The sequence below is a fragment of the Sciurus carolinensis genome, chromosome 2, assembly GCF_902686445.1.
Source record: "Sciurus carolinensis chromosome 2, mSciCar1.2, whole genome shotgun sequence".
Taxonomy (NCBI): domain Eukaryota; kingdom Metazoa; phylum Chordata; class Mammalia; order Rodentia; family Sciuridae; genus Sciurus; species Sciurus carolinensis.
The window spans coordinates 110605593-110632997 of NC_062214.1; the positions used below are offsets into that span (position 1 = coordinate 110605593).

A 27405-nucleotide genomic window follows, 5' to 3' on the forward strand; every position below is an offset into this window, starting at 1 on the left:
TAACACTGTAGCCCCTTGAGGCTTGTAGATACTATTATTAGCACCTTTTCACTGATGAGAAAATGAAGCACAGAAAGGTTAAGTAACTTGCCCCAGGTCACAGAAGGAGTTAGTAATGGATCCCAGATTAGATCCTAGGTGCATTAGATCCAAAGCCAACACTGCCACTGCCCACCACTTTGTTGAATGATCATGAGGAAGACAGTCCCTGTGGCTGAAGAATTTATTATCTAATGAGAGAGACCAGAAAGTCCATCTGATTTTAATACACTATGAAGTGGTGCAATAGAAGCCATAAGCAAAGGGCTCTGAGAACTCAAAAAAGGGAACCACTGGGTCCACTTCTGGGGTGTGTGTCAGGGAGTAATAGCAATAGCTTATTTACTGAATGTTTATAAGTCTTAACACTGTATTGAGTCTGTTGAAAGCATAGTCTCATGTAGTCGCTCAACAACTAACTCTACAGATAAGAATATGGGGCTTAAAGTCAAGGAGTATGTGATTTGAGATTAACCCAAGTGTTTTGAAGAATGAATAGGATCAGGACTAGATTTCTAGGTTCTGATCTCCAGGGGAAGTTTTGCCAGGTCAAGACCCAGCACCAGCAAAGGCAGGGGAGTTTTTGTGATTTTTAAAATCCGTCTTCAATAAGCATTTTTAAATTGTTTCCTCCATTCAGAGATGCACTTATCTTAACATCTGCTGGTAACTTTATAGAAAGTTTAAAGAAAACTACTTTAAACATGTTTATTTTGTTAGCCAACAAGAACATCACCATCTCTGTGCATCCCAAGCCTTGGTTCAGTCTAGGCAGTTGTCCTCCATCTTTATCACACATTGCCATCTTGGGGAACTGAACCGTACAGGTCACTAAGCCCAGCCCTAGGGATTCTGGTTCTGTGGTTCTGGGGAGGAGCCTGGAAGTCTAAATTTTAGCAAACCCCTTATTTGACTCTAATGCAAGACCAAACTTAGAGAATCATCATCTCAGGGCCCTCTGGTCAGACTAACATATTACTAAAGTTAGGTCAGGATTGCTTTGGTAGATAGGCATTTGGTGCCAGAGTCCTTCATGCTAAGAGAATTGAGCAGACCTGAGGAATGATAGTGGCCAAATAATATTGTTACATGTGTGCTTATATGAATATGTAACCACATATCCCACCATTATATACAACTAATAATGCACCAATTAAAAAATATGAAAAGGGGCTGGGAATATAGCTTAGTTGGTAAAGTGCTTACCTTGTAAGCACAAGGCCCTGGGTTTGTGGTGCTGGGGAGCACCACAAAAAAAAAAAAAAGAAAGAAAAGAAAAAAGAAAAAAAAAAGGAATTGGGCAGAACTATTTTCAGCCTTAAAAAGGAAGGAAATTCTGACACATGCCACAACATGGATGATGCTTGAGGACATCATGCTAAGTGAAATAAGCCCATCACAAAGGGACAAATGCTCTATGATTCCACTTATGTGAGGCTCCCAGAGTAGTCAGATTCATGGACTCAGAAAGGAGAATGGTGTCGCCTGGGCTGGGGAGAGGGGTGAATGGGATGTTACTGTTGAATGGGTTGAGGGTTCCAGTGGAGGAAGATGAAGGAGAGCTGCCATGAAGGGTGGTGAAGATTGCATAGCAGTGGGAGTGTGTTTGATGCCCCTGAACTAGATCCTCAAGAATTATTAAAATGGTAAAGTAACAAAAGTAATTGTAATTGTGTATGTCTGGGGGTGGGGGGGATGAGCAGACCAACACCTCCTGACTTTGAGAATCCTCTGCTCTCTTTTGAGATATCTGGCGACCTCTCCTTTGATTGTGTTACCTGATATGTGACAAGCAGTCCTTTTATACCTGCTCAATGGCAGAACAAAGCACAGCTCTGCCTACCTGTACTTCTTAGTTCTCATTGTTGCTTTAAAACAAGAAAATGGAGACATGTGGCCATTGCTCCTGAGACAAGTAATGGTTTCACTTATGATAAACTTGTACCTGGCAATTCTGTTCCAAATAACTTCTGATTTCACTGTGGCACTGGAAAGGATTTTTTTTTTTTTTCTTTTTCCCTTGGTGTACTGGTTTCAAACCCAGAGCCTCAGAAATGCTAGATAAGTGTTGCACCAGTGAGCTACATCCCCAGCCTGAAATCCTTTCTGAAAGACATTTAGATTAACTGTTCAGAACTCAAATTTAAGTTAAAGTTTAATATGTATTGTATCACAGTCAAGCACTCAACCAAGGCAGCGTGGGAGGAAGGAATATGGGGCTGCACAGCTGCATGGCCTCAGCGCTGGAGGTGACAGCTGCAATTCATCTTCTCTGCCTCGGGTGGCAAGTTTGCTTTGGCACTGATAGTAAGAGACACTCAGAAATATTAAAATGTGGGAGAAATGGCTTACCAGTTGTGGTTCTTGGTAGCAAATCAAAAAAGCTGATTCTGGCTAATTTAAACAGAAGAGGAACTTTTGAAAGATCAGGTCATTCACAGAATTAATGGGAAGGTAGAAGAATTAGGCTCAGAAAAAAGCTTAGGAAACCACTATCTTTGGACCCTCAGTTCAGCCATCCCTACTACCACCCCCACCATCAGGAAATGCTGATTCTCCCTGTGTGTTTGCATCATTCCCTCAAACTCCCCCCCAACACACACTTCTTGGGGAAAGAGATGAATGTCTAATTCTGAGTCACTTGCCTGTGTCTCATCCTGCTGAGGAATGGGGCAAAGGACTGTCTGCCACACCGTCAGCTTCTGTGGCCCACGAGGGATACTGCCCCAAAACAGGAAGGTGTTCAGAAAAAAATAACTCAGAACCACTCAGTGTGCACCATAATTGCAACAGTTTCTTATATCTGTTTCTGAACCTTCAAATATCTGATTCTGGTCACAGGGAGACCAAGTGAGAGAATGGTCTGGTCAGACAGATGTGTTAATCATCTCTATTGGAAAAGCAAACCCCCATGCAGGTCCTTCTGTGCGTAGGTTCTGGGCATCTTCCTGGTACCCAGGGAACAGCAAGATCCTGCTAAGGATCTGCCACTGTGATCTGAGGCTCTCTAGTGTATAAGTAAATCTCATGTGACAGTAGCACTCACTATTACCTTGGGAGGCAGTTTGACCTTGCAGGAACAGATCTCGACTCCTAATCTTTACATACCACTGGGTGACCTGTTCCATAAGTCTTTGATTGTCCCCTGACCTGAACTGGTGGCTGAAGGAGATGAGAATAAACTCTGACCATATTCTGGGCACTACCTTTGTCTTCCTCCTCCCCAAGGCATCAGAGTGTAGTACCCAGGAAGACAGAATAGAGAAGTGAAAAGCGAGAACTGAAAGTCTCCAATGTGCCTGGCGGCTTAAGCACCATGCCAGGGCAGTGGGTTCCTCTAGGAGGAAGGGAAGAAAGGTCACAGGGGGCTGCAGCATTTCTGACTTTTTGTTATTATTAAAAACATATCTGACTCTAGTTTGCTTGTGTAATTGCTCCTCTTGCACCTGTTCTTCAAATGCATGGAAACTTCAGTTCATGAACCCCTTTATTTTCCCTAATTAGACCATTCTTCTCTAGATACTTCCTCATTTAGATGCCTTAGAGCCCACACGCCCTCCCTGCCCAGTGCCAACCAGTATCCTAAGTTAATATTCAAGGTTTTTGGATTTGTGCCATAGTACATACTCATCAGTTGCTGAGTATGGCTTAGTATTTCAACATTTTACATGAATTTTATGCTGTGTTCATTCCTTTGAAAGTGATTTTTTTAACTCAACATTGTTTTGTTTGTTTTAGGTGGGTTTGGTTTTGTTGTTGTTGTTTTGGACATTTACCTGTATTGACAAGTGAAGATCCAGTTCATTCTTGCCATCATATGATATATTGTTATCTGAATAAACTAGATTCAAAGTATCTAAAGTAAACAGGGAAGGATGTCAAAATTGCATTGTAGGTCCACCAGCTTTAATTATTTTATTCTTCAGACTTTGATATATGTTCAAAAGTTTTCAAAATGGAAAGGAAAGAGGAGGGACCTGTGAAGAGGAATCAGGAAAGGTGACCTCTCAGCCTGAGCTGGGCTAAATTGAGATGCTGGTTCTACAGCTAATCAGCCTGAGATTAAAATAAATCCTGGAGGACAAGCCTCCTTGTTTGCTCCGTGTGGGAACCTGCCTCCCTAGGGAAATGCCTGACAGCCTTGACCTAAGGCTGCTGAAGAGTGTTTATTTAGCTGCTTGATTTGGAGCATATTGGTAGGTGGCCAAAGCGGGCTCAATGGGATTTGTTGTGGGTCTGACCATTTTAAAAAAGAAATTGGCAAGGGACCATTTCACAGGATGGCTGTGAGCCATAACTTTTTAAAATATTTGTAACACACTTAAGCTATAAATAATACACCTGATAAATACCAGTAACAACTTTGCCCAGGTCAACCTTTGACCTCCTTGACCCTGTACAAACTTGGGTTAAGAGAAGGTGATTCCTCCTCTCCCGTGCTTGCTGGATGCCCCGTGGGACTCCAAGCAACCTCCAGGGTCTCTTCCTTTTCCATCTCTAGTGCTTTCAGAAAAGTGAAATATGCAAAATTAAGAGTTTTGACCCATGGCCTGTGGTTTTATAGGTCTGTTGATCAGTTTTGCCATTGATCAAAAGGAATATCCTAGGTGAAATCAGAGAATCATGAGGACCAAATGACAATCTTGGCATGCAATGCTTGATTAAAGTGACCAAGAGCCCAGGAAGGGCTCCTCAGATCACCAAACTTAACCAGATGTAGCCAGCCCAGAAGGGTCTCATCAAATGAGTTCATGACTTACAAGTCATGAAGCCTCTGCTGCTTCCATCTTGAAGAGGGGGTTTTCTCCCTGGCAGCTACTGGAACCCAAGGGGATTCCTGAACTGCACTATAACCCTGTCCCCCTGAGCTATCAGGGGTATTGACTTGTCCTTCTCTCCACCCAGGGTACGACTTCTGCCAGGTCCTACAGTGGTTTGCTGAGCGGGTTGATAGGATCATTCTCCTCTTTGATGCTCACAAACTGGACATCTCAGATGAGTTCTCAGAGGCCATCAAGGCCTTCCGGGGCCAGGATGACAAGATCCGTGTGGTGCTTAACAAGGCTGACCAAGTGGACACACAGCAGCTGATGCGGGTCTATGGGGCCCTTATGTGGTCCCTAGGCAAGGTCATCAATACACCCGAGGTGCTGCGCGTCTATATTGGCTCCTTCTGGGCACAGCCTCTGCAGAACACAGACAACCGTCGGCTCTTTGAGGCTGAGGCACAGGACCTCTTCAGAGACATCCAGAGCCTTCCCCAGAAGGCAGCAGTGCGCAAACTCAACGACCTCATCAAGCGAGCACGGCTGGCCAAGGTAAGCCAGGAGGTAGATGCCCAGGTCTGTATCTTGGGCTGGGAATGTGCTGCTCTTGCTTCTACAAAGGAAATCGGAGGGAGGGAAGGCTCCATTCCAGAAGCTGTAAGGGATGGACTGAGGGATAAGCTAAGGAAATAGTCTCAAGATCAGGGAGCCCTGTTTAGATTCCAGCTTCTGGATCTGTGATCTTGGGCAAATGACTTAGACTTTCTGAACCTGTTTTTCTAAGCTGCAAACTAGAGCCAAGAGCACATCACAGGATGCTAATGAAGATTCAGTGTGACAGTTCATTGGTGTGACAAAGCAGTCAGCATAGCAACTGGCACACAGGTAGACCAATGAATGCACTCACTACGTGGAAACCATTATGTTCTTAGGATGATGGGAACATCACCAGATGAACCTAAGGGAGGTGTCATTGATAGATACAATAGAGTGCTTAGACGCCACCACTAGTTTCCATACTCCTAAGGCTAGAACCCAATGTCACTGCCTGGACCTAGAGGAGCCCAAGGAAGAAGTTGGCTCAGCCTAACCTGGAGAGTGTTGCTGGTTTGAGATCATACCTGTCCCCATTCTGGAGTGTGTCCAGTGGGGTGAGTGCAAAGTGCTGACCCCTCTCAAGCAACAGAGTCAATCTGTCCCGTCTCAAGAGAGAAAACATGTCACTCCTCCAAGAGAAAGTTTAGGGGAAAAAATGAATCTTTTGAAAATATGTGTACATTTCATGAAATCATTCTCTTTAATACTGGAAGAACCTCTAGAGTCTATCCCCAGCAGAGGGTAAACCTGGCCAATCCTCAAAAGCTCCCAGGATCTTTAACCAAGGGAAATTCCCAAGTCCTAACCCAGAGCTTCTGACACAGGGGTGCACATATATGTATGTGCACATATGTCATGTCCCTGTGTGAACATATGTGTGCAATGTGTGTGTGTGTATGTGTGTGAGAGAGAGAGAGAGAGAGAGAGAATGAAGAGAGAAAGAGAAGAGAGAGAATGAACTTCTCAGGGGATTCTGATGATCAGAAAAGTTTGTGATCCAGAGATTTATGCTGATTCCCTAATTTTACAAGGAGAAGGTAGGATAAGTTATTTCTCCAGGATCACCTAATCCGTTAGTGACAAAGCCAGGATTGAAAATCAGCCAATCAGCCTCCTGGCTGTCAGTACAGCCTTCTGCTTTGGGCCCCATCACTGCAGCTCACAGCAGTCCACAGGCTCCACTGGTGATTGGTCAAGAGACCAAGCACCCTTCTCTTGGTCTTCCAGCAGCAAAACACCCATGTCCGCTCCCAAATTCCTCCTGCTTCACCATCTGGTCTGGCCTGGCCTCAGGTACAGCAGGTCAGTCTTCTGGAGTCCACCACCACTTTGCCTCATTCAGTCAACACCAACTCAGCCCCCCTGAGCCAGGGCAAAGGAACCTCGTCTGGCAGAGGAGGGAGGCTCAGGTCCCACTTGTTACAGAATGAAGAACAGTGTGCTGATGGGAGCATGGACGCTTACCATGGGCGCTCTGAGGAGGGTGACTAAGCACCCATCCAGCAGGGGAAGGGTGGGCTTCACTGAGGGGCCCCAAGCCTCTGACTTCTCATTGCTCCACAGTAGACATCATTATGCCAATGTGCACACACGGTAGCATCTGTCCTATGTCAAAAGAGATGTGTCCCTGGCTATCACTGCTCCATAACAGGACCTCAGTCTCCAACTTTTCTCTCTACTCATCTCATGTCCCAGTGCATGAGCATGCATTCCTCCTGTGTTGCTCAGCTACCTAGAGGGCACATGGTGTTCCTGTGAGTCACCATTCCTTTTTTCAAAATCAATTAACTATACAAAATAAACTCTTTTTTTCATATACACATTTTAAGTTATAGGGAATAAGTATTTTGGCAGACAGTGTTAAACAAAATTAAAGTTGCATACATTAGTAACGTGACTCAACATCCTTAATGTGGTATAAGTGTCACACATTTTCTTGCTTTCCTGAGTTCTGCTAAATCACCATACCTAAATTGTTTTATAAAACTGATATGCTGAAATTTAACTTTACTGTTTTCGCTCATGCTCTAATTCCAAACAACTTCTCATAAACTTCTTCAGTCTCATCATCAATATCATCCAAATATAGATCACCACCCCCTAATAAATCTGTTCCATTTTCTTCATAATCTGGAAACAAGTCCTCTCTTTCAAGTAATTTTTGGTATTTCTCTTGGTAATCTGGATCAGCTACGGTGAAAGGGACATCATCAGATGTGTAAAATGTTGGTTCATTCATAAAGTAGTTTGGATCATTTTCAGATATTGCTTCTCTGTACGTTGAAGTTGCATGGACTCTACCCCAGTTATTTGACTGGAGTGCCACAAGTTTCAAGACCATCTATTTTACCTCTCTGTTGCAGCTTGCATCTAGGACAATATTTTCAATTCTCTGAATAATTTCTTCCATATCAGTCTTTTCCTTTTTCCTTCCAGGCATCTTCCAAAACTGACCCTGTCAACTTCAGTAATTTTACTGCACAAATTAAATTGTCATCCATAGGATTACAGAAGAGGGGGAATTCAATAGTTCCCGCAGACCAACCTAGGGATTTTCCTTCTTGTAACCTGTCCATTTGTTCCCTTAATCTCCAAGTTAAGTTATCCCAGAAAGAATACAAATGCATGAAATCATTTTCAAGTCATTTCATCTCCTTCTGCAGCTTGATCTTTAACTTCATATTCCACCCAATGTCTTTAATGTAGCAAATGGCAGAAGTTGCCATTCTGTGGGCTTATTGTCAGATGATGGGACCCATAATTACATAGGTGAGTTCCCATATAAGAGAAATTTGGGATAGACATAGTCTGTTGGTAGATGAGTTGCACAAGTTCTTGCAAAGCATCATGTGTTGTAACCCAGCCATTCAGGGTCTCCCCAAATTGTTCAATTTCAGTTTCAAAACTGCCAGGTGACTCTGTGAGATGATTCCAAAAAAATCCTGAACATATTCTGATAAGAGTGGGATAATCCTCATAACCATCCTCATAGGTTTCTGTGTAATTAGAAGAATAACCTGATTGGTAAAATTTAGGGGCATTTGCTGTTTAGACATTAACACAGGAGCCACAGCCACCAGGGGTTTAGCCATTGCTGACTCCGAGTTCTGCTGGAGATTGTATCCTGTGAACTAGGTGGAGCTTTCCAGGGCCTCCTTTGTTCCAGGCAGGCTGACCACTTGATGGTTCTCAGAAGAGAAGTGCCTGAGTCACCTTTCTTTACCTTTCTTCGGGTGCAAGCCGCTTCCTCTCCAGAAGTACAAGCCACTTTGTTCCAGTCCCGCAGTGCAGTTGTGCTAACTCATTTGTAAATCTACTTATCAGTAGCTCTCTGAAACAATTTCACCCTTGCCCTTGTCCTGGGCCTATAGCTTGGTGGCAGGAAGTCTGGTTTTGCCCATTCAGTGACCCCTTGGCGTATGGTATTTCTCTTCTCCAGTCAGTGCAGCTGGAATTAACCTTCGGGGTATGTAAGAGCACACATTATTTTATAACTAAAACTCGCAACTCATGTCATAGCCTTTGAAAATTTCAAGGTTTTTTGAAACTATTTTTAAATGTCCACAGACATTTTAAATTTGCCAGTCATTGCTGAAGGCCTCATTGTTGAAGGTGACTCAAGATGTAGCTGTTTTCAACAATATAAATAACTAAGGAGCAAACAACTAGCTGCAAGTGCCAAACACCATAATCCATAGAGCTTCCCTGCCATCCTCGAGCATTGATCCTTTGAGCAGGCCAGCATGGCCTAGGTTTAGAGAGGCACAGAAGGCCACTCTGTATTCAGACACTGTGAATAATGAAAACCCTTGTGCAGATGGTGGGGGTGGGTAGACGGTCAAACTTGCTGAGCTTACTTATAGGAAAAAAGCTTGCTTTTTTTTTTTTTTTTTTTTCCTTCCTAAGAATAGTATCTGGCTTGTTCCTTTTCACAAAGGAAAATGTGTGGAGCACGAATACTTCCAGCCTGAGCTTCTCAGTGCCAGTTGCTCATGGGGCAGTACCATGCTGAGCAGCGGGGACAGGAAGCAGCCTCGGCTGAACAAGAAGCAGAACTGAGCACAATGACCTAAGTCACTAACTTCTGAGAGTGAAGTGAGAACTTCATGCTGTCTGCAGTTTGAGGGTTGTTTTTGTTTGTTTGATTTTGCATTGCTGGGAATGGAACCCAGGGCCTCACACGTTAGACAGGTGCTGCCCCACTGAACTGCATCCCAAGGCCTCCATCAGTGATCTTTGTTTGATTTTTTGAAGGACAAGATGAAGGCCTGATACTCAGAAAGGTGAAGCAACTTCCCTGAGCTTCCCAACCAATGAACTGCAAAACATAGATTCCAAGCCTAGGCAGTCAGACTGCTTGGTCCAGAAAGCACTCCTCGAAATCCAGAGTAGACGACATCTTGCTATATCCTTGTTCTCTGTGTTAATTATTCATTCTATGTTTTGGGGTTTCCACTGGTTCTGGGGCTTCAACCCAGGAGCACTCTACCACTGAACTACATACCTTTTTATTTTTTATTTTTTAAAGATGAGACAGGGGTCTCATTGAATTGCCCAAACTGGCCTTGAAATCCTCCTGCCTCATCAGCCTCCTGAGTACCTTGGGATCACAGGTGTGTGCAACTGTGCTCAACTTCAACTGACGTTTTGGAAAACATGCAAAGGATAAGTTTTCAGATATCCCCTAAAATTTGAACTGGCTCATAGAATGTCTATTTATAGAACACTGTAATTAAGCAGAAGCCATAAGCCAGAGAAAGCAATTGTATCCTTTTTAAATCAAGCTCAAAATATCATAAAGATGACATTTTAATAGGATGAAAACCAGATACTCTTACCAGATATCTCTGAAATGTAAAGATTGTTCTGTCTTTTGTGTTTGTATTTTTCACAACTCTGTTCTGAGGAAGGAGAAACCTTCACGGTGGGTTTTGGTGTGTCTCAGAGATCACATCTTGCAGTGTCAGTAGGCAGCCTGCTTGAAAGACAGCTTGTTCTCTCAGATGCCAAAGTGCACTGCATGGTTTGTCAGGGGAAGCTATTTTGGGAATGCCCAAGCAAGGGTTTAGAAAATATAATTTAGCTTTATTCCACTCTAATTAAAGTAAACAAAGAAATTAGGTTCATGAAAATCACAAACTATTGTCTTTATGGAAGAAATGAACGAAAGTAAAAAGCAAGGCAAGTTCATTGTCAGACCCTACACTTTATAAACACATTGCCCAAGTAGGAAAGGTTCCCACCCATTTGAAGATCTTTGCTCAGGAAAAAATAGGGCAGCATTTGAGGAAGAAACCAGTAAGAATAAGAAAGAAAAAGAAAGCTCATTGATTTTCAGGGTTCACTATAGTTCTGTGGAACTGAGTTTTGCCTTCAAAAATGTATTTTCCTCTTAAGTCACATGTAATGTGCAGAGCCTGACTTTCCTGTTTGTGCTATCAGATTCCTTCTGTGAAGAAGTTAGGCATTTTGTAGTTGGTGAGATGGATCCAGGCTAATGTGTGTGAGAATGGATTTTACAGTGGGTGATGACGAGCACTTGAACTCTCCTCCACCTTGGGGCCTTAAAAATAGCTCAGCCGGCAACCCAAGCTATTGTCGATATCAGTGCTTAGGCCCATTTATGGAAGCCTGCCTCTTTGAAGGTTGACCTCGAATGCCTCTGTGGGCCCCCTCAAGTCCTCTTTAAGGCTGTTCAGAATCACATGTGCTGTCTGCCAGCTTTGATCTGAACAGCATGACAAACCCTTGCTTCTGGAAGAACACATCAACCACTCTCCTCTGCCTCTCACAGTCTGGCACCCTTTTTGTTGTTGTTTTGGGGATTGAACCCAGGGGTGCTTAACCACTGAGCCACATCTCCAGCCCTTTTTATTTTTTATTTTGAGATAGGGTTTCACTAAATTCCTTAGGGCCTTGCTAAGTTGCTGAGACTGGCCTCGTATTGGGATCCCCCTGCCTCAGCCACCTGAGTCTCTGGGATTACAGGTGTGCACCACTGCTCCTGGCCCAATCTTATACTCTTCACATTCTTATTATCCCATGGGTTCACCTTTGAGTCTCTGGCTTATTAGCTGATTTTTTTTTTTCAGTGTTGGTTTCTGAACTCCCAAGGCCTCATGCATGGCTTGGCAAGCCTTGTACCATTAAGCCACATCCCCAGCCTTATTAACTGAATTTTTTTTGTTGTTATTTCTTCTTCCCCACACACACATTTTTTTATTGGCGCATCATAGTTGTACATACTGATGGAATTTGTTCTTACATATTCATACATACACACAATGCACAATATACAATATAATTTGACCAGTTTCACTCCCCAGCACTTAACTAAATTTTTTATGTCATAAACCCACTTTTAAAATGAACCAAACTGCCAGCTTCTAATGCTCTGCACAAGTTTCCAACTAGACTTACAAAAAAACACAGTCTCTACCAAGCTGTGTTAAATGTGCAGATGATGTGGCACAGTTAATCCTACTTTCCCAACCTGCCTCCCCTGAAATCACTGCCCATGATCCACATCCCGTGGAGGTGTCCATTCCACCAAAGCACTGGTAGCTTCCTGCACTTGCTGCCTGCCTGGTGTTGCCCTCCAAGCCCAGGTGGATCCAGCCAGCACCTCTTCTGAGCAGGCGCTTTTCAGTCTTGGAAACACACACACACACACACACACACACACACACACACACACAATCACTGGACACATTTAATGAGATTCCTGTCAAAGTGTATGTGAACTATATATGAACTCACATAGATTTAAAGGGGAAGACATCAGTTTCCACTAGCTGAGTTACTAGCCTAGAGAAAAATTATTATTTTGATCCATTTGATTTACTTTTGGTTATAACCATTAGAAGACTTGGAGCTTAAAAAAAAATTGGAGCTTAATTTTATATAAGAAAAAGGATGAATTGAACAAGATAAGACTGTTTATAAACCCCTAGAGGTCAGTGTCATTCACTTGTGAATTAAACAGTTAGAACCCAAATTCATCATATTGCTATTCAAATATTAATTATTCAGTAAGAACTAAATAGCCAGGAGTCTTCTCTGGCACTACCATCCCTCCAGCCATTGGCCTTTGGCCAATATTAATAACAAGTAACAGTTATACTCCTCTTTCTAGTATTCAAATACATAAGCTTTTATTTTCATATTAACTCTGCGGTGAATGTCTTTTTCAACATGTGAATGGATTAGCCAACCGTGGTGGGGATTAGATGCTCCCCTCAAGATGTCCAGCAGGTGGCAGCATTGGCAGGGCCTGAGCCTGGTCTTCCAACACTGCTTCTCTCTCTCTCCCTCTCCCTCTCTGCTTTCTGAGCACTCTTCTGTTTTCCTTCTTCTCTATTAGTTTTCTCTCGTTATAAAGAATAGCAGGTTTCTGGCTATTCCTACTTCGTCAAAATATGGAATTCAAAATGAACTATGTCCTATAGAATGACAGTTGGAAAACTGCTGTGGGGTTTGATTTCTGATGATCCCTGATTCACTGGGAAGCTTTAGAGAAGCCATTTACTCTACCTTTGTACATACCCCAAAAAACAGATATGTCTAGACATTAAAAACAGACATTAGGAACACCACACAGGAATGTGAGTAAGACTGCAATCTTGTGCTAGGTCTGGCCCTTGGTCCAGCATGTTCTGAAGAGATAGACATAGAAGGGCAGGAGTGAGCATTTGAAGTTGACTGGATTTGAGCCATTGAACTTGTCCCTCGTGTTTACCAAGCATCTTCAGAAAAGGACAGACAGGCTGGATACAATGGCATATACCTATAATTCCAGTGACTTGGGAGTCTGAAGCAGGAGGGTCACAAGTTCAAAGCCAACCTCTGCAACTTAATGAGACCCTGTCTCAAAATAAAAAAATAAAAAGGGCTTGGGATATGGCTCAGTGGCAGAGCATCCCAGGTTGCAATCCCCACAACTGTGAAAGAAAGAGGGGAAAGGAGGGGAGGGGAGAGGAGAAAAAATGGAAGGGGAAAGAAAAGGGAAAATGACAGCTTGCCTCCTGTCACAAGATTGCAGTCTTACTCACATTCCTGTGTGGTGTTTCTAAGGTCATATCTGTTTCTTGGGATGTGGACAAAGGTAGAGTAAATGGCCTCTCTAAAGCTTCCCAGTGAATCAGGAACTATCAGAAATCAAACCCACATCAATTTTCCAAAGTGTCATTCTATAGGATATGGTTCATTTTAAATTCCAGATTCAGCCACTTCAGTAAGATTTTTAACTCCACAGAAAGTAATTAATTCTATAAGGACAGGAATGAGGCAGTTGGTTGCCAGTGTCAAATCTACATCTTCCAACTAACTATGTGACCCTGAAGAACTCGTGGATTTTCTGGAACTAGGACTTAAATTGGACATAGAGGGTTTATTCCAGATTCAGTACTCTATGATTCTCAATTATAATTGACCATGTAGCTTAAGGAACTTCTTAAGTTTGGGGCCCATGCATGGAATCTGACCCTGGGTTATTATCTTCGGGTAGCCCAGGGAATGCAGAGAGAGGCAGGTACACAGAGGCAGCATGCCAGGAGACTTCCTAGAAATGTGAATTGGAACTGAGCAGCATGAGCACATGACCCAAGAGTCATGACAGGTAGTACCAGGCAGGAGGAAAAGGAAGAAATTAAAACCTGACACAAGATCTGCCCCAAGGTATGTCAGGGCATGGGAGGCCTAATGTCCAAGGGCAATCCATTGTCCAGTAGTATGGGTTATCAGTCAGTAAATGCCATGAGGTTTAAGGCACCAGTAGTCAGTGGGTAGAGAGGCGTGACAGGTACATTTCACCTGAGTTCACATAACCAGGCCCTGGGAGCCAGGCAGTGTTCAGGACCAGGGTGGCCATACCAGGGACCAGGGGCTGGATAGAGAGTGAGAGAGAGATTGCAGAACAGAATAGGTACCAAGGGATCATGGGGACCCCTTCAGAGCCCTGGTGGCTGCCTCAGGCCTAATCTCTGGGGAGGTGGAGTTTGTCAGAAACCCTTGTGGATGGGAGGCCAAGCAGCTATGGGGCTCCTGCCACCATTGGAGCTGGCTCTAGAGCAGGGCAGTCCTAAGCCCAGAAGAGAAATGTATCTACAGGCCCTGTCCAGAGATTTCAGGAGGGTCCAACCAAGGACAAGATGCAAAGACAGCTGGTTCTCCCCAGTGGAGTGTGGCAGCCCCCACAAGTCATTTTGGGCTCCCCCAGCCCCATCCACCCTGAGCCAGTCATTCTCTATCCAGGGTATGGAGATTGCTGGCCTAGCTGGTCTACCCCTTATTTGGCATATCTTCAGAAATGCAGTTAAAGCCCAGAATTCTACATAAAGGATTCTTAAACTTTGGGTTTCTCTAGTTTCTAAGAACCTTATAAATACTATAAATATAAAATAAGCATTTAATATTAAGTAGTTACTTATTTAATTAATATTTGTAATATTAATTAATGTTTATTTCATATGAATATTAAATACTATAAATATTAAATAGATAAATAATACTACAAATATAAATACTATTGAAGTTTGCTAGTGATAGGAAGGTTTAGAATCACCACTCCAAACCTATACCCTAATCAACAGCCACAGTGAGTGCTTATTAAATTGATCTTCCTACAGAAGGAGAGGTAGGTTAGCTTTGTGTGGTCTTGCACGCCCATGTTTGCATTATGTGCTTTCCTCAGTGTTCAAATCTTAGCAAAATGTTTTTGCCCTTGCCAGCTTTGCACCCATACACAGTGGAGACCCTCAACTGAGCTATGGAATGTGTCCACTTATTTCCTTTATTTAATTTTCATTCTTCCACAAGATTATAGAGTGAAGTCTGTTTTTGTTTTAATAGGATTTTCCAGAGTTTACGTAGTCATTTTCTTTTGTAATCTCTGCTCTGTTTTTCATCCTTTCTTATTTTAGTTATTTACTTGACTTGTAAATTGCTCTGTAGAATTCAAGCTCTATAAAGAAAGCTTTTGTTATGAGCATGGCTTGCTGTTCTGAAGTTGGAAGTCAGTGGAGGAATGGAAATGGAGGGTGTGACAAAGCAAACGGCCCTCCCAGCAGGATTCCCTCCCCCTCAGTGGCAGCCCAGAGCAAGTTACCACCACCACCACCCCCATCAGAGTTTCTGGAGAGTCTCCCTCATACTCCTGAGGTTTCTCCCCCGAGGAAGCTTCTGCTATCTGGCCTGGTCCCAGGCAGCTGGTCTTGTGCAGAAATGACTTTAGTGCCACCTATATAGATCTCAGCATCTAAACTGTCCCTGGGGATATTGTGGGCATTCTCATCTCATTGCTTACTGAACTCAGTATAGGTCAATCACTGCCATTTGTTTCCAGTTTGGTTTCCAGATGCTCCCAGGCTCCACATGAAACTCTCTCGCAGGTCTTCTGCGAGAAATTATCAGAACTTGACTCTTGTCCACCCACCCTGCTCGTTCTCTAGGGAGACACTGGAATTGCCACTCAGGCACTGAACTGCAGCCCCAAAATTCCCCCCAAGTCCTTTAGGGAGATGTATTTAGGACAGACTCCCAAGAGACATCCCTCCATGTAATGCCACCTGGCTGCACCCCATCCCCAGCCAAGCCTCACTAGCCCAGCTTGGAAGCAGGTGGCTCACAGCATTATTCTGGCTTGTCCAGTCCTCCAGAACTATCATTAGCACAATCATTGGGTTAGCAGAGCCTCCTTCTAAATTCCACTGGCTCCTGACACCCACAGAACAGTCTAGATGTAGCCCATACCTCCACTTTCCAAACCATGTACATAGGTGACACTGCCCCAAATACGCTGTGCCACAGCTTGTTACCTCCACACCTTGTTCCACCCCTTCTCCCTACCTGGGCTGACTCACCCCTCCCCTCCCCCACACATCCTACCTGTTTTTCAAGGCCCAACTTCCCTTGATCTCTCATCCCATAGCTCTTATCATATTTTGCCTCCCACTCTTTCTGGTTCCTCTCCCTCTACCTGGCTTGGTGGGGTTCTGTCTGCTCACTTTCCCTGGGTGGTCTCATCTACTCCTGTGGCTCTGGCCCCACCTCTACTCAAACCTGTCATCCAGAGCAGCTCTCCAGAGCTCCGAACCTGTCTTCTTATACCCTTAGACAGCCCTGCCGCCCAGGCCTCTCACCCTCCTGTGCCTGAGGACCGTGGCTCTGTAGGTACCTTATGCACTATTGATGCATGTAAGATGCAGTCTTGTTTGTCCCTTCTCAGGAGCAGTTCTGAATGGCACATCCTCACTACATATCCCCTTTTAGGTACATGCCTACATCATCAGCTACCTGAAGAAGGAGATGCCAAATGTATTTGGAAAGGAAAACAAGAAGCGAGAACTCATCAGCAGGCTACCCGAAATCTACATTCAGCTGCAGCGGGAATACCAGATATCTGCGGGGGACTTCCCTGAGGTCAAGGCAATGCAGGTACCGTGAGCCCACTACAGTGTCATGGGAGGAGTGGAGACGCAGTACCATATTGTCCAGCTGCCTGCTGAGGACATATGAGGGTCTCATCGTTTAGGACCAAGGAAAATGTAACAAATTCATCCTCCTTATGGTAATCCACAATGATAGTCTCCTGTGAATAAAGCAGAAATTGCCTGCCTTCTAGAGCATTTACACAGAAGTGGACCCTTACCTAAAGGTCAGTGAAGCTCACATGAAAAAACAGATGAGGCTCTTAGACTGTGGTCAAGGAGGTAATTTTGATGTTGAGGTGATACCTGTTTTTTCAGAATCCCAGAACTTTCAGGAAATTATGGCTAGGAGTAGCCCTGAAGGTCACCTTAGCCTCCTCATGCCCTGCTGGCACTGTGGGATTATATGCTCAGGCAGCTTCAGGGCTGCGGGGCTCAGCAGACATAGTTGGACTTAGCTGAACCAGCAAAGGTTTTATAATGAGACTGGCATTGGGCAGCCTTTGGCCTGACTTCAGAGCCTCTCTTGAGTTATGTCTGGGCAGCCCCCACTAAACTGGAATGGGGGCTGCATTCTGCTGCCCAACCAGTGTATCCACTGCCCCATGGTGACATTTGATAAGCATGTCCTCCCATGCAGGGCCACCCCTTCTGGCTTTGGTGCTGACAGTCCTTACAGAGCCAGACTGGCCACATTCTTGCCCAGGGTAATTTCTGTCTGCACGGGGGTCTTAGTTCTCTCTGTAAAGCAGTTGACACAGGCTCAGGTGCCTGCAGCCACCATCTGGCCTTGTGCCCAAGTAAAGAGGGCCAACAAAGGACTCATGTTGCCCTCTCCACCGCTGACAGAGTGTGGCTTCTGAGAGGCTGTCTGTACAAGGAAGAAAACAGTTCTGCAAGTACAGCAGGAACTTGCCAGGAGCATGGTGGGGGAGTGAGTACCTTCCCCACAGGGACATGCTGTCCAGCCCACGGCCATTGCCATGTGGGAATACAAGTCTACATGATTTAAGACAATGAAAATTTGGATTTGTATGTAAAATCACCTGACTTTCAAATTTTGGCTCAGAGTTTCAAAAAATACAACATAGGTCAGAGGCCACCTGCATACTGGCTATGTCCTGAGACCAGCAGGTACATCTGTCTACAGTCACAAAAAGTGACAGGAAAGAAATAAGAGTGTGGTTGAAGGTTGGGTGGACTCAGGAGGGGAGAAGAGGAGAGGCAGAGAGAGGGGACAGTGGACAACAGAGGCAGGAGTCAGCAGGCGGCAGGAACAGAAGCTTCAATCCAACATAAGCTTTAATAATTCACACACTTACACTGGGCGGGGTTCATACTCACTGTCTGAACCTGGGTTCAGATGAGTGCTCCAAACATATGATCTGTTCAAATATAATCAGACTGTTTATTTTATAATAAATACAGAAACATCTTTTTCCTACCAGCAATGAAATAGGTATTTCTGGGCTGGAGTTGTGGCTTAGTGGTAGAGCAAGCGCTTGCCTGGCATGTGTGAGGACACTGGGTTCGATTCTCAGCACCACATAAATAAGTAAAATAAAGGTCCATCAACAATTTTTAAAAATCTTTAAAAAAAAAGAAAGAAATAGATATTCCTGCACTCAAGGCATGAATTGGGTTTCCTCTGATCACAAAATGGCTAATTTGAGAACTGTCCTGACTGTTGGAGCAATCTCCCGGAGAGTTCCCCTCTCACCACCCACTTGGGTTATGCCCCCTCCCCATGACCAAACTGCAGGACAGCAGTTTTCTTGGGTGCTTCAGAAGGGAACTTCAGTTTGGAAGGGAACTTGGTGTCTTGACATAAATAAGTTATAAAGAAGTACCCAGTATGTGCCATGGGCTCACAGGCACGCTGTCACTGTCACTCATTAGCCTGATGAGGTTGCCACAATACCCCACCACCCAAAGAAGCTGTTCCTGAGACACTGAGGCTCCAGTGAACCCCTCTGGAGCCTTTCCTGCAGCCCCTAGGTGTACCCTACAACAAAGGAGTAGATTCTAGGCCATAGGAGCTACTCAGGACACAGTTGGCCTAGGCATGGTGAGATGAGAGGACACCCAGGCCTCCCAGAGCTGAAGCAAGAGGATAAACTCTAGGGAAAAAAAAAAAATGAGGAAACCTTGACCTTGGGAGTAGCCATGCCCATTCACCTGGAGAACATGGGAGTATGGGGGTGAGTTGAGAGCCTGTGTGTCCAGCCCCACATAGTGCCTTAGCACCTTCCTTGGGCACCTGAGTGCCCTAGGACTGGGATCAAGGAACCCCAACCTGACAGGTGCCCTTTTCAATCATTTATTCATTCATCCAAGAAGTAGCAGTTAAGCCTACTGTGGCCAAGCACTGTTATAGGCCCCTAGAATAAAATCAATGAACAAATGGGGGTAAAACTAGTTTAATCTTCAGCCTGGCACAGTGGTGCACACCTATAATCCCAGCTACTCGGGAAGCTGAGGCAAGAGGAGTGCAAGTTTGAGACCAGCGTGGGCAACTTAGTGAGACCCTGTCTCAAAATTTAAAAAGGACTACCTTTTTCAATTGTTGAGAGTCTGCCTAGTATGTGCAAAGCCATGGATTTAATCCCCAGTACTGAAAAATAAATACATACATACATAAAATAATTTAGTCTTCACCATTGAGACTGTGGCGGGCAGCAAAGCTTTTGGCAGCAAAGCCCATTGTTGGAATATGCATTTCTTGCTGTAATACCATAGCATGGCAGGTTCTAGGGAAGTGGGTTCTTTGGATCCTGACCCAGTCTTGATTTTCACTTATCAGAGCATGGATTTTTAGAGCAAAGTCCAAGAACCTAGAGGAAGATTCCTCCTTGGGAAGCCAGCTGAGTCCTGATCCCACCACCCAGTCCCATCAGAGAATCCCAAGGAATGAGACGGGTCTGGAACCTTTTGGAAGCACTGTCACTCAGTGCTTCAAGCTAGTTACTGTCAGTTAGAAAGTTTGAGTGGCCATGACTGTGGGTGAGCACCTCCTGTCCCCAGGTCTGCTGAGAACCTAACATCCTATACAAAATAGGCATTCACCAAATGCCAAAGTCAGCTCTAAGCCTCTATTCTCCCTTCCTCTCAGGGATAGGCTGGTCCAGGAGACTCGGGTGTTACTGTGAGCCAAACGTGTGTTTTAAAGACTCTCCCCTGATGTTAGGACCGGCTCTATGACCTTGTGTGGTTGCCTGCCCCATACCTTTTCCAGAGGGAACCTGACCTACAGCACAGATTTATGAATATTGCAAAATGAGAAGAGCACTAGAAAAACCGTCTTTACTGTTGACTCAGTTGTCTTTGATGGTGTTCCAACAACAGGGGGCAGCAGAGCCATCCCCCTTCTGCTCCCACCCTCCCTGTATTAATGCTGACAAAGAGTGGTCAAGGGATAACCAGGTAGAGACTGGGCTGGGAACTGACCTTTGTCTCTTCCAAAGAAGTAATTCCAGGGCCCTGGGTGTGGTGGACACAATTGTTGACTGTGTCCTCAGCATGTCCCAATAAAAAAGACTTCTGTTTTGGACCCATCTTGGTGGAGGACAGGGGTGATGATGGTTTAACTTGTACCCCACAATCCCTGGTCAGGCCTGTGGGGATTGCAGGGATGAATAGCTGCTACTTCCTGGCCACCCCTGCAAATATGTGACCATGTCCCCTTACCAGTGTTCCAGACATCTGTCATCAGAATCCACATCCCTGCAGGCTGGTGGACAGTTTGGGTGCTCATCGCCCTCACACGTCCACTTACCAGACAGAAGGGCTCTGTGTGCTCAGAGCTCAGGCACTGGTAGGTGTTCTTGCACCCGGGGGAATCCAGACTTGTTTACCCCTGCAGCACTGGGATTTTTGTGTAGGATGCTTGCTCCTCCTCCTGGGCTGACTGAGATGTTGGCAGCAGGAATCCAAAGTACTGGCAGCATTATTTGTTGCTGAGGTTGGGGGTGACATGCTGATGACTAGAATCTGCCAGTAAGGGTGAAGGACATGGGAACCAGAATTGCTTTTAGAAAGCAGGGCTGCACCACCCACTGCTCAGGGCAGAATGCAGGCCACACCTGGGTTTCAGCACAGTACAGCAGGGGGTTTGGTGGCACAGCATTTGCTGCCTGAGAGCTGTGGGGAGGCTCTTCTCTAGAGGCTGCTAAGCTGTTCTGCTTTCATCTCTACCTCCTGCATGGCCTAAAACTTAGGGCTCCCCTTCCAAATGTCAGCATACAATTCCTGCCCTGCCACTCACTGTAAAGACCGTGATTTATATTCTCCTTTGCAAACAACCTTCACATCCAACCACAGGGGACAGGGTAAATGAAGAATAGCCCTGCTAGACAGTTCAATATTGTGTAGCCATTAAGAATAAGGTTGCCGGGCACAGTGGCTCATGCCTATAATCCCAGCGACTCAGGAGGTTAAGCAGGAGGATTGCAAGTTCAAAGCCAGCCCCAGCAATTTAGCGAGGTCCTAAGCAGTTTAGCAAGACCCTGTCTGAAAAAGGGCTGGGGATATGGCTCAATGGTTAAGCGCCTCTGGGTTCCATCCCTGGTACACAAAAAAAAGAAGGTGAAGCCAGGCATGGTGGTGCATGACTGTAATTCCAGCAACTCAAGAGTCTGAGCCAAAAGGATCACAAGTTCAAGACCAGCCTCAGCCACTTAACAAAATAAAGATAAAGAATAAATAAAACTGACTGGGGATATGGCTCAGTGGTAAAGCACCACTGGGTTCAATCCCCAGTACCAAAAAATTTAAAAAGAAAAGAAAGAAAAAGAATAAGTGTGTGTAAAAATTAATATCATAGAAAGATATGACATGCTGTTTCTTTAAAACACAGGTATTATCATACCAGTGTGGTATGATTTCAGTTAAATCGTATGTGTGAGATAGAAAATTGCTGGACTGAGCATGGTGGCACACACCTATAATCCCAGCTACTTGCAAGACTAAAGCATGAGGATCACAAGTTCGAGGCCAACCCCAGCAAGTTAGTGAAAAAGAATAAGTGTGTGTAAAAATTAATATCATAGAAAGATATGACATGCTGTTTCTTTAAAACACAGGTTATTATCATACCAGTGTGGTATGATTTCAGTTAAATCGTATGTGTGAGATAGAAAATTGCTGGACTGAGCATGGTGGCACACACCTATAATCCCAGCTACTTGCAAGACTAAAGCATGAGGATCACAAGTTCGAGGCCAGCCCCAGCAAGTTAGTGAGATCTTATCTCAAAATAAAAAGTTAAAAGAGTTGGGAATGTAGCCCAGTGGCAGAGCATCCCTGGGTTCAATCCCAGTACCACCAAAAATAGGGGTTGCAGGGTAAAAGAGGATTTTCTCAAAGTCCTGGGGAGCTGCTTCACTCCTGGAGCCAATGGAGAGCTCAAATACTATAGAAAAAGCCACACTGCATCTCTGCAGTTTGTTCCAAAAGCCACTCCTATGTCTGCTGAGTTTGGACATGGGGACACCCACTGAAGGGGGGGTTCTGGAATAGCACAGGGCATGGAGGGATGTCTTCTTTAAAGGAGAATTCATCTCTCTCCAGCTGTCCCCTGCCTGTTTCTTCCTGAGCATGTCACCAAGTCTGTGCTTTCTCCTTCTGCAGGAACAGCTTGAGAACTATGACTTCACCAAATTCCACTCACTGAAGCCCAAGCTGATCGAGGCTGTGGATAACATGCTGAGCAACAAGATCTCGTCCCTGATGAGCCTCATCAGCCAGGAGGAGATGAGCATGCCCACGCAGCTGGTGCAGGGTGGTGCCTTTGATGGCACCACTGAGGGCCCCTTCAACCAGGGCTACGGGGAGGGGGCCAAGGAGGGGGCCGACGAGGAGGAGTGGGTGGTGGCCAAAGACAAGCCCATCTATGATGAGCTCTTCTACACCCTGTCACCCATCAATGGCAAGATATCAGGCGTCAATGCCAAGAAGGAGATGGTGACCTCCAAGCTGCCCAACAGCGTCCTGGGCAAGATCTGGAAGTTGGCTGACTGTGACTGCGACGGCATGTTGGACGAAGAGGAGTTCGCGCTGGCCAAGCATCTTATCAAGATCAAGCTCGACGGCTACGAGCTGCCCAACAGCCTGCCACCCCACCTCGTGCCCCCCTCTCACAGGAAGTCCCTGCCAAAGGCCGACTGAGGGCAGGTCGCAGAATGGGGTGGGCAGTGTAGGGTGGGAATCCCGGACCTGGGCCTGAGACCTGCTCTTCCACTGACTCTCTGCATGACCTTGAGCAAGGCTGCCCTCTCCATGCCTCAGTTTCCCCATCTGTAGGAAGGAGAGGGCAGATACTCGACACTGGATGAGGTCCTTCACCTCTAAAGTTCCCTGAGTTTCTATTAAAATATTGGGGGGATGGATAATGAGATTGAAAGTTTGAGAGGGGAAATTATCCCAAGTATTCAGAAGCCTGGAGAAATGTGGAGAGGGCTTGGTGGGCTCCCAGGAGCCCGGGAAAGTGAGCTGGGGCGTTGCCTGGAGCCGCTGTGTCTCAGGAGCTGCACTGGGCTGTTCAGAGGCAGCAGCACCTATCTGTCCTTCAGAGAGCACCAGGAGGCAGCAAAGATGATCTCGTTTATTTTATTGTGTTTCCTGTTATATTTAGAATGGAGAAAAAATAGAGCAGAGAATTTCTGCTTTCTCCAGATATCTACCAAAGAGAAGACTGATGCCCAAACTTGAAGGAGGACGCTCCATGTCTTTGTGAGCCCCCCATCTCCTGCAGGCCCCAGCAGAGCAGGCAGCCAGGCCAGCAGGGCACATGTCCCAGCATCCACTGACCACCCCTGCCAGGCCTTCTTCCGGGTGCTCCCAAAAAAGCTGTTTGGTTAGGAATTTGGAGCTCACAACCTCTATTAACCCCTGGCAAGGCCTCTGATTTGCATTTCAGGTCATGTTGATGTCTGCAGATTAGTTTTTCTCACCAGTTTGCCTAATAGGTTGTAACAAAGTCTGTTCATCAGACTTAATCTACAGTAAGGAAAAGAGCTGACTCCCCTTTTTTTTGTTTAGTGTGAGCCTCATCCATTGAATATTCCTAAAGGTCTTAGGGGAGAAGAGATCTATCTATTGGGGTTGGACACTATTTTTGTAGAAAAATAGGCATTTTTATTGTGCCCACCTATGTTTTTCTTACAGGATAAAAAGTCTTTATACAGAAATCTTTCATATAAAACCTTTTCTCAAAGGCCATGTGGTTGCATTGTGAACGCCTGTCTTGAGGCAGAATTGGGCCACTTACCTTCCCATTGGCTCTCGGGTCTTCCCAAGTCCTTGGGTGACCATCTCCAGCCCCTCACTCAGATGCATGGGTCAGATGGAGGTGGTCAGTTCCCACTGCCACCCTGCCTACTCTGTTGGCCACAGCATGAGGAGACAGGTGACTTTCACCATTATTTATGTTAATAAGAATCACAAAATAGTCATGGCCACATGGCATGGGCCCTGCCAACAACAGAAATGAATGAAGTCGAAGAAGTCCCAATGAGCCTTCCAAAAACTTCATTTTTTTTTTTTTTTTTTTTTTTTTTTCCTGTCACCTGCCTCTGGTTACATCAGGATCAGAACTGCAGATTTTAGAGAAAATACTGATTCTGGGGAAGCATCTGTTCAGATGCGAGCCCTCACACTCCCCCCACCCACCCCAGCTTGCTTTCTAAATAATTTAGTTATAAGAGAAGTATTACATAATATTTTAGTCTGAATGAGCATTTTTATATTAATAGAAGAAAAAATTTATGATTCCAGTACTGTAATATGAGCAGATAGTTCTGTGAAGGAGAGGACCACCCAAGTGTGCAAGAGGTGGCGGCCACCAGGAGGCAGACTGAGAAGAGAGTTGGTTTGTCCAGAGGCCTGGAGATGCCAGGGAGAGTTGACTTTCCATTCAGAATTGCCTTGTTTCTTTAACTCTGCTCAGTTGTGTATAAACAAATACATGCACATACATATATCACATGAGTATGTATTTTTTAAATTTGTCAATGTGCACATATGTAGATTGAGCCGGGTTGTATCTATACAGAGACAGGAAAAAGGTGTATAGGAGGTTTCTGGAAACTTTTCAAAGCAGGGTGGGAGAGGATCACACTTTAGTCCCTCCCCTGCTGGCATCTGGGACATTCTTGAGAAAGAAGAGAAAAATCACTTAGCCACTTTTCATAATATTCTCTTACAACATGAAGCCATTCATCCTAAAAAGTTCACTGGAACCCAGGACTGGCACAGAGTTCTCTGGAATGCTAAAACTGTCTGATGTTCTTCCTGATTCCAAAGAAAACCTATGAATCTTGAAGCCCTATTTTCTACACAGTGAATGCTGTCACATAACACACACCTCCGCAGTCTTGATTTAGTGGGTATGTAGAAATTTCAGCTTGTTCCTCTCAACATCAGCCTTCCAGTTGCAAGCCTGCCAACAAGGGCCTGCTGGGTCTTTCTGTGGAGAAACTGCAGTCAAAACCACCAAAACTCCCCAGCCCAGCAGCCTGATCAATTCTTTCCTCTCCAGACTCCAAGCTCACTGCAGTTTGCATGGTCTGGGGCAGGGTCACATTTCACTGGGGAGGGCCATTCATTTCTGCAGGGCTGGACTCCTCTTTTCAACTCTTGTCATTATGCAGCAATGGCATCTTTGGCTCTGGGGCAGTGGCTCCTCCCACAGGGTACAGGCCTTGAGTTGACTTCTCACATATCATGGGTATGGGTGTTCACGCTGCTCAGAACATGGGACGAGACACAGAATGCCTTCTCTGTTTCCCCAACCCCTGGCCTCATCAGCAGCCCCTGGAGAATCCCCAGCAGAACCCTAGCCCCACCTTTCCTAGCTGTAGCCCTTTCCCCAGCTTCTCAGGGAGTTCCCCTCTCTACTGCATCTGGAATGTCTTGCCCAGGGCAGGATGCCCCCTGCCTAATGGCCACAGCTGTGCCTGGACAGTCCCACTCCATTAAGCCCAGAGTGATAACCCAAGATAAATCGTGAAATTAAGGAAAGCATTTTATTGTTTATTTCGTACATGGAATGTAGCTAAATAGCATTCTTAGGACAGATAGCCACTGAGTTTTTTCAAATAAATGGTCTAATTCGAGAGCGTATTAGGTTACATGTCACTTAACCAATGCAGTTAATACACAATGCTTCTATATTTTTTTAATCTTATTTAGAACTGTCAAACAATAAAAGAGACAGTCTACTGATGAATAAACTTCTGAAAAAAATCCCTACTGTTCTCCCCTTGGCTCTGGAGTTCGGATATTGACTGATATCTTAGGAGGAAAGTAGGTTCCTTGGACCCATTCTGAAATGAGATGGAGGAATCAGGGAGAGGGTGCGCCTCCTCTCCACACCATCCCTGTGAGCCTCAACTCTTCCTGCATCCTCTTTTTTATTGTTGTTCGTTCTATTTAGTTGTACATGATGGCAGAATGCATTTTGACTCATTGTACACAAATGGAGTACAACTTTTCATTTCTCTGATTGTACATGAGGTAGAGTCACACCATTCGCATAATCATCCTGCATCCTTTTTGCAGGAAGAGACTCCCACATGGGACATCCAGCTAAGGACAGAGGAAACTCAAGCCTCACCTGAGAGGTTGAAAGCCAAGACTGGAGGGAATCGTGGAGGTGGGCGCTTCAGAGGCTGGGAACAAAGTATTGCTGTGTGTGCTCCTGGGAGACGCAGGCCCGCCTGGAAGGAGGGGCATGCAGTAGGCAAGGGTGGGCCTGGGCAGCTGGCACTGCTCCTGCCTTTTGCAGTGCCTCACCAACAGTGAACATCTAGACTTTTCCCCCTGGCACCATCCACCCTTTCAGTAATGCAGACCTGGAATATTCTTTACAGAACACTTCCGTCTTCCCACCCCAAAGCTGAGCCATGAGATTTAGGTGAGATAGACCCCACCTCTCTTTCCAGGGTGGGTCCCAATTGGCTTGAGTTACAGTATTCCATCCTCTGGTCACAGATATTTGTTCAGAAATAGATAAGTCACCCAGTTCAAGCCTCTGAGATCTAGGGCCTCCAGACTTCTGTTCCAACTCTTGGGTGAGAAAGTCTATTTTCTCTCAATCCTACAAAGTAAAGAAGCGAGCCTATTGGTACCACAGTATGAATGGCATCGAGAGGGAGAGCAGGCTGGCAGGAGCCACCCTGTGGAGCATGAAGATACATGAGGCCTTGAGAAAGGCAAAGGAAAAAGACCTGTGGCCTGTGGTGACATTATCTTAGCTGCTAGATCAAATCTCACCTAAAATCCTCTTCCTGCTGGATTTTTCAGTTATATAGCCAATTTAGTCCTTTTTCCATTTAATTTCTATTGAAATTTCAATTATTTGTGACACAAAGAACTCAAACTTTGTATTGACCAACAGAATCCTCCTTTCACCAGGAGCTGCAGTCAAAATGAAAGAGGAGATGGTCCTTGCAAGGTCTGCAGTGGCTTTAGCTGCAGTTCAACTAAGGAGAAAGAAAAGCTACCCCCCTGCTCCATCCCACAACTTCCAACAACCTCTGTTAAGATGCAAGGTGCAGAAAGCACCATGCAGTTTGGGC

The 27405-nt window shown here is 45.1% G+C and overlaps 1 protein-coding gene and 1 pseudogene across 1 annotated transcript in view; one reads left to right on the forward strand and one right to left on the reverse strand.

Moving 5' to 3' along the window:
* Ehd4 (EH domain containing 4) overlaps positions 1 to 24376 on the forward strand; it is an 88693-nt gene extending 64317 nt beyond the window's left edge. The window contains exons 4-6 of the mRNA XM_047540446.1: positions 4945 to 5357; positions 16671 to 16835; positions 22457 to 24376. Of these exons, the coding sequence (XP_047396402.1) occupies positions 4945 to 5357; positions 16671 to 16835; positions 22457 to 22993 (1115 nt within the window). The 3' untranslated portion in view covers positions 22994 to 24376. The remainder of the gene's footprint in view (positions 1 to 4944; positions 5358 to 16670; positions 16836 to 22456) is intronic.
* Positions 7410 to 8559, reverse strand: LOC124977130 (polyadenylate-binding protein-interacting protein 1-like; annotated as a pseudogene).
* Positions 24377 to 27405: the final 3029 nt, after the last annotated feature.